The sequence below is a fragment of the Cryptotermes secundus genome, unplaced genomic scaffold (genome assembly GCF_002891405.2).
Source record: "Cryptotermes secundus unplaced genomic scaffold, Csec_1.0 scaffold2225, whole genome shotgun sequence".
In the NCBI taxonomy this organism is placed as follows: domain Eukaryota; kingdom Metazoa; phylum Arthropoda; class Insecta; order Blattodea; family Kalotermitidae; genus Cryptotermes; species Cryptotermes secundus.
Window position 1 is genome coordinate 394,911 of NW_019739258.1, and position 12,147 is coordinate 407,057.

Below are 12,147 nucleotides of genomic sequence, written 5' to 3' on the forward strand. Positions count from 1 at the left end.
CTGTACTTCAGTCACTGTCCTCGGTTTCTTGTTTTTCAACAGACTTGTCATATACATAGCAAGCTGCAGATGAAATTAGAGTGGCCAACGGTCCATGCAGTGAGCAAGATTAATTGCTTCCCGACTAAATCTGTAATAGTTAAGTTAGGCACCCCGGCGGAAATCTCGCAACAAACCCCATGGAACAGTCCGGCGTTCGACCCTCCTCAAGTAACCTTTGCCGTAATAAGTATTTTTTTATCTTTATTTTTTTGTATTACTAGTGGGGTGGGATTAAGTCCCTTGTACTGCGGCCACTTCTGGCCTATTGTACCAGACCGAGATAATAGGTGAGGGTGAATGTGGAATGAAGATTGGCAGGGGAGAAAACCTGCCCCAGCTCCACTTTGTCCAACACAAATCCCACTTAACCAGACCCAGGATCGAACCCGGGCCGCCGCGGTGGGAAGCCAGTGACTAACCGCTTCAGCTATGGCGTGGCCATGCAGTAATAAGTAAGTGGGTTTACTCCGTGTGCACCAATGTCGGAGTGTGACGAGTTTACGAATGCGACCTAGGCTAAACAGAGATGAGGACGGACGCCATCTTACCATACTGTAGAACAATATGCAAATGGCGTAAATGAATAATAACTTGCGTATTTCAGAAGCCCGTCCCGAAGAAATGGTAATCCATCTGGTGGCAGAAGATGATATGGTGTTATGTCTGTTGGAAGCCAGAATTGTGAGGCCAAGAGAAACAGTCGTGGCTAGGAAACGGCTCTGCAAACATGCGCGTTGCTTAGGCAATGGCACGGGAAACATCACACGAGTGTCTCAATAGGCATGCACGCAAAAATAAAGTAACTGCAGGAAGCGCTGTTTTCTATGCGGTTCGCACTGTGGGTACATAATACGTTTATTCTGAGTCTCCAGCACAAGAGTTAGCAGCTGAAGACGACAGATAGTCGCCACCCTGCAAGGACGTGAGCCAGGAAACAGAGGAATGTCCGATGTTAAAGCCGCTACCAAACAAAAAGAATTACAACAGTAGTCTGTGTGTGATATTAGTGGGAAAAACTTAATTACTCCTTGTAAGAGAGTTCAGTAGATCCTGTAATCAATCCAAAACCCGTTAATCTTCAGTCACTTGCGAGACAATATGAATATGTTGAATTAGGCGTTAGTTACATGTTTCTCCTCAATTATCGAACCTAGATCCAGCGAAATTATCCTCAGTCCATACTGTCCCGCTCGAGAATCCAGTCGACTATTGGGTTCGAGTACAGTGGGGATAGGTATAAACAAGGAGAGATAGAGGATCTTAACTACAGCAGCAGTTGTAGCTCAGATGCAGACGTGAATGTTGTACCTCCAATAACCTACCAACTACGCGTCGTAGGCGCCATCTTCACGGAGGCACCACCACGGCACAGCATTATTAGTTACCGCCGCGCAATAAATCTGCAATATATCCCTGTAAAGTCCGTTGAAAATAGACTTCGCAAAGTTGACTCTCAACGGAGTACACAGCGTACGTAGGTTATAAGAAGACAGGGGTATTCAAAATATATGTGAATCACAAAACAAATACCTGTGTCACTGAAGTGAGATATAAACTTATATATTGATATCAGACATTTTTCTCAATCATGGTTTCCTCTCCATAGAAAAATGTGTGCTACAGTTGCACAGAACTGATTCTATTAATAGAAAGTGTCCCCCTAAATTGAACTGTGATTTATTGCAAGTGCTCTCCAATCAGAGAGCAGGCCTCGTGCCATACACACATTTTAATTACTGGCATTGTCAACTAAGTCATCCTGTTCAGTGTACAACATTACAGCTATGACGTAAAGGAACACTAACACGGAGTGTAACTTATACACTTCTGCTAATGGCTTATATTTATTGCGTGGCTCTTAAAGTACTTCTTATCAACAAAATTTTACGTGCATACACAGAGAATTGCTGGATAAAATATTGAATCCTATTACTATCCACATAGTTAGTATTACAATAATTATGTGAATTATTGGAACATTTCACCACGTCTGACCCATTTTACCTCATCTTATAATTCTACTTTATTTCCTTCTCGCCTTCTTCCTCTTATTTTATAATCTTATTCTCTTTCTAACACAATATTTGTGCTCTTAATCTCGCATTTCCGTTCTGTTTATTCTTTTATTTTCGTGCGCCTTCAAAAGACCATTAACATCGTTTCACTAAACCATTAAATATTTATTATTAGAAAATTTGTATTCTAAAAGTATCTCCGGATATAAGTGAAAAAAATCTCAGAAGTTGCTTTAAGCAACTTCTAAAAAATCTAAAGTCTGTACTATAGTAAAGAGTAATATAATTCGTTTTCTATTTATTTTGAGATGTCTCAGATGTTGCAATAGTACTTCATGCGTATGTGGGCGAGAATATCAAGACGGGTCATTTTGTGGAGGTATATTATTCCTTCTACAAAGCCTCTCCATCAGGCATTCTGTTCTGAAGCTGACAAAAGTGAGTCTAGCTATTTTAAATATAAGCATCTAATATGAACAACAGAAATTTCTACTGAAAATGCACTCCACATATTTCTGTACGAACACATCAAATTGAATACATAATTACGATGTTTCCTATTCTATTGCTACTCATACGGTCACATTGGAATTGCTATGATCAGCTTCTTCATTGTACTCCGCCCACCTTCTTTTTAGGAGTCGTGCAGTTGAATGAGCATCGTGAAATATCTATAAGAAACATTCACCAACTGAAACAGAGATTAAAGACGCAACATATAAGTATAATTTGAAGATTACACAGAAGATGTAACTGGAGATCGGGTACAATTCGGTTAGACACTTCAGACTAAGTTTAAGTGAAAGTGGGGGTACCCAGGCGGGTTGCCCACGGCGAAACGTCGCCAGGTACCAGCTCGATGGGAGGCTTGCCTACTCCCAGAGACGAGATGGACAATGTGAAGAGGGGGAACATACCGGTCCCAGCAAAAAATGGAACACAGAGCCCTCGAATCCATAGCCTGTAGCATTGCAATATACTGACTGAGCTACCCAAGTTTTTTGAAAGGTATTTGTTTTCAAGGGCCAATTTTTATTTTCCCCCTTATCAGTCAGTTTAAGCTACATATACAAATTTAAAAAGTAACACACTAAGATTGAAATTCACTTTCCTGCATTATAACAGCTTTGCAGAAGTGACAGAAACAGAACCCCCAATTATTCTGCTTTCTCAAAACAGCCCTCAATATCTAATAGGTTACGGTATTAACATTGCTAACATCGAGGATTCTTTTAAAGTACTCACTCCCTATTCCATGAGATAAGCTCAAATTGGTATTAAATATGCTTTTAGTTGAAAAAAAGCAACGTCCTGCTGCGAACATGGCCACCTACCGAAGCCAGAGTTAGGAAAGACATGTCAAAGAAAACTCCAGCCTTCACTTTCAGCGGTCTTGAGGCCCTCATGATGGCCAGAGGCAGCAGACTTCTGTATTCCGGTGTCTGGTTGTACCAGTCGGTGCTATAGAACGCCAGCTGTACCTTCTCACTCTGAAAACAGTGGCAATATTAATTTATATTATATACAATTATTGTAGGTAAGATCCCAGACAGACTGCAACAAACAGGGCGGAATAGAATTAATTTAATTTATGAAGAGTTCTATATCCTAGGATACATCACCGTGTAATCCGTTGAATATCAACTGACATTTCGGAAGAATATGTTGCTTCTATTTTCAGGGTAGTACAATACGTAAAGCAGAAAAAAGTATGAAGACGGTAATAAGCACATCTCCTTTCATCCTTTGCTCATTCTACGACCGTGAAGATAGAGGCAATACGTTTCGCCGAAACGTCGGTTGCCTTTCAACGGATTACATGGCGTTATATCGCAGAAGACAACTCGTAACGACCGCTGTGAAAGCCTCAGTTCCTACATAATTCATTTTAAAGTGATACATTGAGCAAGCAACATTTTGGTAGAGTATTCTCCTATGTGATTTGATGCAGTAGAGTCCGGTAGAAGTCTACTGACGCTTGTGATGACCGTACTGCAGGTATCTTCAATGTGGATGATAAGCTAACCCACTAATGGGCCAAATGCAAACAAACTCTTGCTCCTGTGCCCCTGCCATATTGCTGACTGCCTCCTTTGCTCTTCGACCTTGAATCTGAATGAGGATTGTGGCGCCTACTCGTCGCTTACCTTCTCTTCTGAGTCATACTTTAGTCCCTTCATAGTCACTCCTTTCAGAATCTGAAAATCGACACACTTCCAACTGCATGCTGACAGAGTGGTAAGTGCCAGGCGTTATGTGCGGACAGACAGAGAACTGTATACGTGTAAGTGTAACTTTAGACACGAACCTCGTCAATTACTTGTTGGCCAAACCAGCAATAAGCCGCAATTAATAATAAAGATATGGCAAACAAAGTGGCGAACTGCAAGAACTGTTCGTAGTTGTCAAAACTCTGTAACAGACAAAAAATTTCATTCCAATTTACAAATAGATTATATGAAACCTACTTCAATCGGCTAATAGGAAACCAATTTCATGAGCAAAGTCAGTCAGTGACAGAGACAGACTTATCGAAATCGGGAAAATGAATTTCGAATCTCTGCAAAGGCAGGAACCTTCTCTTCTTCATAGTGTCCAGACCAGTTAAGGGGCCCAAATTTTCCTAATCCAAAGGATGCAAGGACCCATTGCTTTAAGATCAAGGGTCTGAACACACAACTGTTCACACGGATCTAGTGCTGAGGGAAAATATGCATGGCGCTCTATAAACAGTCCACAATATATCAGCATGGAATCGTGTTTACTTGGGCACAGGAACCAGTTTCCTTCAATATAATTCCTGTGTCCATCACACATTCTTGCGGCATACAGAACCAGGTGTGTGAATATCCCCTTCAGAATTTGGTGCAGGCTCCAGACCAGTAGGGCACCCCGAAAACAAACTAAGTTATGCCATTACAGGAAGGCATTAAAATGCGGACTCGCTAATTCCTTCCTGAACCTATTGCTACTGGAACGATAGTACTGACGTCTTGGGGAGTGGCAAATCGAGTCACTTCTAGAGACAGCTCCATGCTGACTATGGCCGTTATGCCACGTGTTCCTAATGTATAAAGATACACCACTACAGTACAGGCACTACTATGATGGTAAAGAAAGAAGTAAAGTTGTCCCGGTGCTTAGCTAATTAAGCACTAGGTCACAAAGATGTATGGGAAAGTGAAGGTACAGGTCCATCATTCTAGGCCTCGATACTGAATTGATGCGAATGGTATCCCTCACTACACGGCCCCTTTTTCCCGAGTGAAAGAACCAGACGTAACCACTGGATAAGAGGCTGGGTGGTCCCCCGAGCCGGCCTGAATGCCGTTGAATAAAGAAATATCTCTTGCCACTGTAGGGAATCGAACTCCGGCTGTCTAATTATTAACAAAGATATAAATACTGAGCTATTCCGGATCACTGACGTATTGTTACTAAAAGGTAAGTTTGTCCCTGTGCATTATTAATTAAGCACTACGCCATGAGGGCGTATGTGGGAGTCTGTGCAGAGGTGCAGGTTATCTTGACCTCGTCACTAGTTGGAGGTGAGTCGTAGAGCTTCACACCCTGGGCGCTTTATCCCCAAGCATAGAGCCCCTGATATCCACTGGATAGGAGGTTGGATGTTCCCCAGAGCCGTTCTGGACGTTGCGGAGAAGAGAAATTTCTTGAATCTACAGCGACACGAACTCCGACCCTTTGATCGTACAGCCCGTAGCCAGTCACTATACCGACTCCCCGAGGTATTATTACTAATACATTTTATCGAAATTACCTGTGTCATTTCAAATCCTGTCATACACAGGATAGGTGGGAAGTTTACTATCTTCACGGATGTGATTAAACTTACAATCTCGTTGAGGCTATTGACAAACCTGCAAGATATGAACATCGTTACAGTTTCACGTAGCAGCACATGAGACAACAAGGACTTTCATAATTTATATTCCTCAAAGATATATCTAACGGCCGGTCACGGTAGCCGAGCGGAAACATATTTCATTAGAATACTTCAATGAAACAGGCCACATCATAAACCTAAGCCTATACAGGAGGATAATATTAGAAAGGATATTAAAAATAACGTGAATGGGGATCATTTGTTATAGAAGAATTATATTCATTCGAAAGCGAAGAAATCTCCGTTGTAAGAATCTTTACACAGATATACAGCGACATAAAACGTTATAGCACGGTTTTCAAAACGATGGTTAAATTCGAGAGTCATGCTTAGCCTTCGCAACTTTATTCGTTAATCCTAACCAATTTAACTTACAGATTGGGGGAGAGTAGAATCTATTATCTGTGTGTGGAGTGCAGATATGTTTTAAATATGGAAGACTATAACTTACTCAATTACAGCTTGGTGATATTTGACGCATTTAACAAGGTACAGTCGGAATGCATTTCTGTTCACGTGACGGTCTTCTGGGCGCGTCTCGAAGCTGGGGCTTCCACAATTTCCCCTCCCTGATTCGTGACACGTGATATCATCTGCTGAAGTCACGAGGGCCTTCATAAGATTGAAGTCTGCAATATCTTGCAACTGGGACGTGTGCTTCGTTCTGTTCAACTCAGCTTCAGAGACATTCTCATGCATGTCATTCAGCATTGCACATAAAACCTTGAATTGAGCAGCTGCATGACTCATCAGAGACAAAAATATTACATCAACAGCAGCCAGCATTAATATCGAAAAAAATATAACAGCCATTTGCAAGACCAGAATTATCTCAAACTGAGGCGACCCTTCAATTGAGAATGGAAACCACATCACGAACATCAGTCTATCCAAATTATTCCCATTTGAATTTACAGTGTTATTGTTGAAATTTGAAATTTTGCTGTCATTCAGGAATGGCACTACGATAGAAATAGTACCTAAAGATACAGCAACAGGGGCTGTGAGTGTAACAGAGAGTTGAATTTGACGTTCAGCGATGTGAATAAATTTGATATACTTAGAGTTCATATTTTCCACAAATTCATTTCTCAACAAATCTATAAGCCTCATGAATTTATATTTGTTGTGTAGGAAATATACGCAGCTGGAGACTGTTAGAAGTAAACCACTCATGTAACTCATATCTGTCGAAATCACAGGAATATTTCCCCAGTTGACATAAACTGCCATCATCTGCCCTAACAACGCTAATATAAATAATGTAAAAACCACTGTTAGAAATACTTTGTTCAAAAATCTTAAGAATGGTGTTGCATTGTTGGGCGGAACAAGGCCAGATACACGAAGAAGGAAATCCAAAGTCATGATGCGTACTTTGTTCGCAGAAAATTCTTTATCATTCTTCATTTTTTCCCTTTTTTCAGAGTCTTCAGTCTGTTTTTTCTTCGGTGTGATCATTTTTCTGCAAAACCTGGAAAAACACCTGTTAACAGAAATATTTAATTATTGGTTGATAATTATTTGTTACCTTGGAGTATACTCTAATTTGCCTAATTATGAATGGATTTTAACAAGTTAGATACATCAAAATGTTGTTTATAAAGCTCAGAACTTGTTCAAATTCTCAGGGACAAAAACCAAGGAAAACATCTTTAAGATACATTTTAATAATACACCCCTCTACGCCTACATCTTTCAAATATTCTCTCCGACTAGAATTGTGTGCGCTCTTCTCTCTCCTATTAGTTAAAGGCATCGTATATGTTCAGTCACCAATGTTTGGTCTGGTTAATGATATTTAACAGAAATATAAGTTGATAAATAAAGATTCACAGGAAGACAATTTATCCTACTTTCTGTTTTTTCTGTTGTACCTTAGGCCCAAGTACATTTTTCAGCGTCCTCTCCCAGATTTCATTATTCTGTTTTCCTCTTAAATTGTCAGAATATATTTCTCACCCACACACGAAATAAACAATTTGTAGATGTAATTATTAAAATCTTTACGTCCATAAACGGAATCTGAGCATGAATTTCTGAATTCAATCTCGTGTTAACTGGCGCATTAATAAAGAAATATTAACGCAGAATCTTTAGATTTATCCATAAAACGCAATACTCGCAGATACGAATGTCGGTATGTTACCTTACTGCTCTCCGTCTCTCTGTGAATGCGATATTTCTGTAGGCGGGCAGTGGAGTCACACAACTTGTCTCCTCTTCTCCCTTCAAAGGAGTGTCTTACATTCGCTGGGAGAATCATATTCGCTTCTTATGTAACAATATGTCTGAAACTTTTGACGTCAAAAGACAGACTCGAAAATAAATGTTTTAGACAGGAAGGAAGGGGCATAATTACTAACTTCTAAGCAATTTCTTTTTCACTTTGTCATGTACGTAGCATACATGAGGAAGCACTGTATATGGTAAAGAAGATCGATCCCGAAATATTGACGGATTTACATGTTTCCAGAAGCCCTGAATTAGAGAAAGGGGCGTTTCTGGAACGTGTCTACCTTTCTGTGTGCTTGTGGATATGCACCGCGCATGCGCCGAACGGCTGGAAGGAATTTATTAATATTTGGTACTGGAAAATATGTACGTCATAGGGCGGTGTCCGAAGCATGTGAATGAGCTAGTTCCAAAATTAAGTGCAATTAAAATGGGCCTCACACAACTAAATGGTTATCTCTGAAACCTGTTGTCACGATGTTCATTGCGTTTTGGAAGTTTATGTACGCATGAGAAATCTGGTTTTCAGAATTTAACAGAAACCCATAGAACTTCTCGGAAATATTTAGGTTCTCACTGCGGTGGTTATGGAGCCTTATCTTATGGGATATAACGCTGTATAGTAAGATGAAATTCAATAGACGTTCAGTAGGAATATGTCCTTCTTTCTTTAGGATGAAATGTATACCTAACAAAAAGTCAACATGAAACAACTTTTGGGAAACATTGTGAATTTTCAGCATGTCCTTGGACTATCCACGAATTATTTCAGATAGCTGATAAACACATATAATCTGTTCGTGACAGGAATTACGACATATTCTGAGTCTGTAACATATCTGAGTTTGCGTCATAATCAGACAGTTACTAAATTACTAAAATTTTATCATCTGGTGATAACCAAACCCGCCGTATCTGAGACTTCGCTGTACACACAGAACATAATTTCCACACAGTTAGATACACAATCTATGACGTACCCAAATATAAACTTGAAGAGCAGGATAAGCCAAGTCCCACATTTTGAGTCTGACTAGGGATATTTCGGCCAAATTATTACTCCCAGTCATGTGACTTTTAAACAGGAAGTTTATGTATGCAATATGTAATATGTATGCAATATAGGTATGTATAATTTTACAGAAAGATATAACGGTGTGTATCTGCATGTTGGTTGCATAACCGAGCACGGGGAAGCTTGTCTTTAAGCTGAGGCCTTGTATATGGCTCAGCGCCCACTGGTTGCAGTGTAAGGAAGTTAATTTATCACTTTTTAAAATTTTAACCTTTATATATCTATATTAGGTTAGTATGAGCACCAGGTCACCGCCCCGCTTTCAGGCAGAGCTCTGTAAGAAAGTGACTTGAAGCCTCCAGCGCAGAACGTAAAAGTTAAAATAATCAGTTCGAAATGAATAATACGTGTACTTGACATTGCGAAGGTGGTTGAGGGGGTGGGCTGACTGGGCCATAGGCTGCACAATCGGGGAGTCGTGGTTCGATTAGGGGCTCTAGCAGATGATATTCTCTCTTCTGCAGAGTCAATATAGTCTCTGGGCCTGGCCAAGCCTAGCCAATATATGCCCAGGGGGTTCCCCGTAGCTAAAGAGGGCGAGAATGCCTCGTATTGTCAGAACTTCAGATATATTCTCCGTGTAATCTTATATTGTGAATGTAATTTATACGTTCCTAATCTCTTTTTGTTGGTGAATGCTTCTTATAGATTCATGACAATGATTATTCAACTGAACGACTCCTAAAACGGAGAAGCTGAAGAATGCTTGAGTAGAAACAACAAGCTGACAGTGGCATTTCCAGTATGTCACTATGGGCAGTAATACATTGAAGTAGCAGTTAACATATTCATACAGAGAAATCTGCAGTGCTGTTTCATTGAGTATTCTTGCTGTTCGTGTTGCATGCTTATATTGAAAGACACTAGGATCTACTATCCACACAGATCACTTCTGTCAGTTTCAGAACACAGTTCCACCTGAACAGACCGTGTAGAATTAATTGTATTCCCGCACTCCCGTGTATGTCTTTGGATTCTCAGACATACACTTAAAGTAGGCTTATGGCTACATTAACACACAAAATTGTAATCGTAAAATAAAATAGAATTTTTCACCAGCTATTCCAACGATTTCTCAATGTTGCTGGTATTGTCCGGTGTTTCATTTAAAATGGAAAATTTTATTAATAGTTTGATTTGGTTCATCCTGGTCCGTCACACAAGCAATACTATAAAACTTATTAATACCGTCCAGTGTGACTGATAAAATGTTTTCTTCCTTTTAATCTTTTATCCTTTACATGTTTTGGTCTTATGGGCCATCTTCAGACGGATATCAATAAATTAGAAACCACTATTACAATTCGTTTTGTGAATATTAATATATATATATATACAATGTTATCTTAATACAATCAATAAAAATATCATATTTTAACAACTACGGCGGTGTATACTAATACGTTAAATATTTATAAACTACAATTAGTTTCTTTAAAAAGATTTTGTTTAACAAAATTTTAAACCAATTTGTTTCGTGTCCTCTTTATTTCCTCTCTTCAAAAGAAGCCAAGTGTTTACCGCCTTGTGGTTCCATTGTTTGCAGAATAGGATTCTTTTGTGTCGTCCTGTTGTTGCTCGGGGCGCGCTATGTTGTTATATCAGGCGCTACCAGATTTTCTGAGAAGTAGTGGGTCTGGAACAAGGTCCACTCAGCCTCGTGACAATAATTGAGAAGCTTTTTGAAGGAAATTGCGGCTCCGGTCTAGAAAACCGAGATTAACGGCCTTGGAAATCCGTTGGGCTGACGAGACACTTTGTATCCGCTAAAGTTGGCACTAACTTCCCAGACAAGCGGCGGTAGCTCGGTCGGTATAGTTCGCTTGAGGACTAAAACCACGGAGTTTCTTCGTTTTATGTCTGCATGTCCGTCTGCCCCATCTATCTGACTGTCTAATGCAATTTCCCGAAAATAGTAGGTCCTTATAATGTTTCATAAGTAAAGTAAAATAGAAAAGTAAAGCTATCCCTGTAACAGGCCGTGAAGGGCCATAGGGTTGTGAAACGTTCAGGGTCCCACATTATCTAGATAATCGGCTCACAGATGGCGGTAAGGTTGTCAGCCTTACGCGCCGGCCGCGCTTCTCCTCAGGAAAATTATTTAATTAATTCCTGGTACTCATTGCTGTTACATGCTGAGTCGACCCCAGAGCCATAGTGCGGCTGGAAGAATTAGGTCAATTGATAAAAATCCAATGACCTCACTGGGACTTGAACCCGCGACCTTCCGGAAAAGAAAATGTTGCTTTCAGAGACAGACAATCCAAGGGAAGTTGTTAAGTTCGCTGTTACATGCACAGGATCCAAACCCGGAAAATTTATACGTCCATTTCTCTAATCCGTCAGAAATGCACTGGAACGACTATGCCACTGACATTTATTCGCTACCACGGTACCGTGTTTACCGAGCAGTTTCCAAGCAACGAAAAACGGGGTACACTTTACCAAGTCACTGTATACCAGAGACAGAAGGGATACACATACACACACAGACAGATCGGAGAGATTTATTAAGAACGCCGTTCAAATGGTCTCAGTTACTATGATATACATACCAAATTTCATAAAGTTAAAAGTAAAGTAAGGGTATCCCTTTAACAGGCCGTGGAGGCCCATAGGGTTGTTAGACGTTGAGGTTCCCACATTTTCTAGACAATCGGCTCACAGATGGCGGTAAGGTTGCCAGTCTTACGGGCCGGCCGCCCTTTACCACCAAGAATATTTCAAGAATATTCCTGGTACTCATTTCTGTTAGAGGTTGAGTCGACACCAGGGCCATAGTGCAGCCGAAGGGATTAGGTAAATTAACAAAATCCACCTCATCGGGATTCGATGTCGCGACCTTTCGGCGTGTAGCATAGTGCCTCAACCAACTA

General features: G+C 40.3%; 2 protein-coding genes across 2 annotated transcripts in view; both read right to left on the reverse strand.

Moving 5' to 3' along the window:
- The window catches only part of LOC111871929 (odorant receptor 83a-like), a 30,742-nt gene extending 21,734 nt beyond the window's left edge, over positions 1-9,008 (reverse strand). The window contains exon 1 of the mRNA XM_033754458.1: positions 8,111-9,008. The gene's annotated coding sequence lies outside the window, so the exon portion shown is untranslated. The remainder of the gene's footprint in view (positions 1-8,110) is intronic.
- LOC111871937 (odorant receptor coreceptor-like) lies at positions 1,630-8,115 on the reverse strand. Its single transcript, XM_023865363.2, has 5 exons — positions 6,413-8,115; positions 5,836-5,935; positions 4,366-4,470; positions 3,392-3,547; positions 1,630-2,748 (listed from the first exon to the last, which is right to left on the reverse strand). The coding sequence occupies exons 1-5, from the start codon at positions 7,420-7,422 to the stop codon at positions 2,692-2,694; spliced, it is 1,428 nt and encodes a 475-aa protein (XP_023721131.1). The 5' UTR covers positions 7,423-8,115; the 3' UTR covers positions 1,630-2,691.
- Positions 9,009-12,147: the final 3,139 nt, after the last annotated feature.

Bases quoted from the DNA above. Each gene is read 5' to 3' on its own strand.
- LOC111871937 (XM_023865363.2), bottom strand. From the start codon at position 7,422: ATGATCACACCGAAGAAAAAACAGACTGAAGACTCTGAAAAAAGGGAA. The intron at 4,471-5,835 runs GTAATTTCGATA...TGTCTGTTACAG, and splicing joins CAGGATTTGAAATGACACAG to AGTTTTGACAACTACGAACA. The intron at 2,749-3,391 runs GTAGGTGGCCAT...TCTCTGTTTCAG, and splicing joins CTTTCCTAACTCTGGCTTCG to TTGGTGAATGTTTCTTATAG.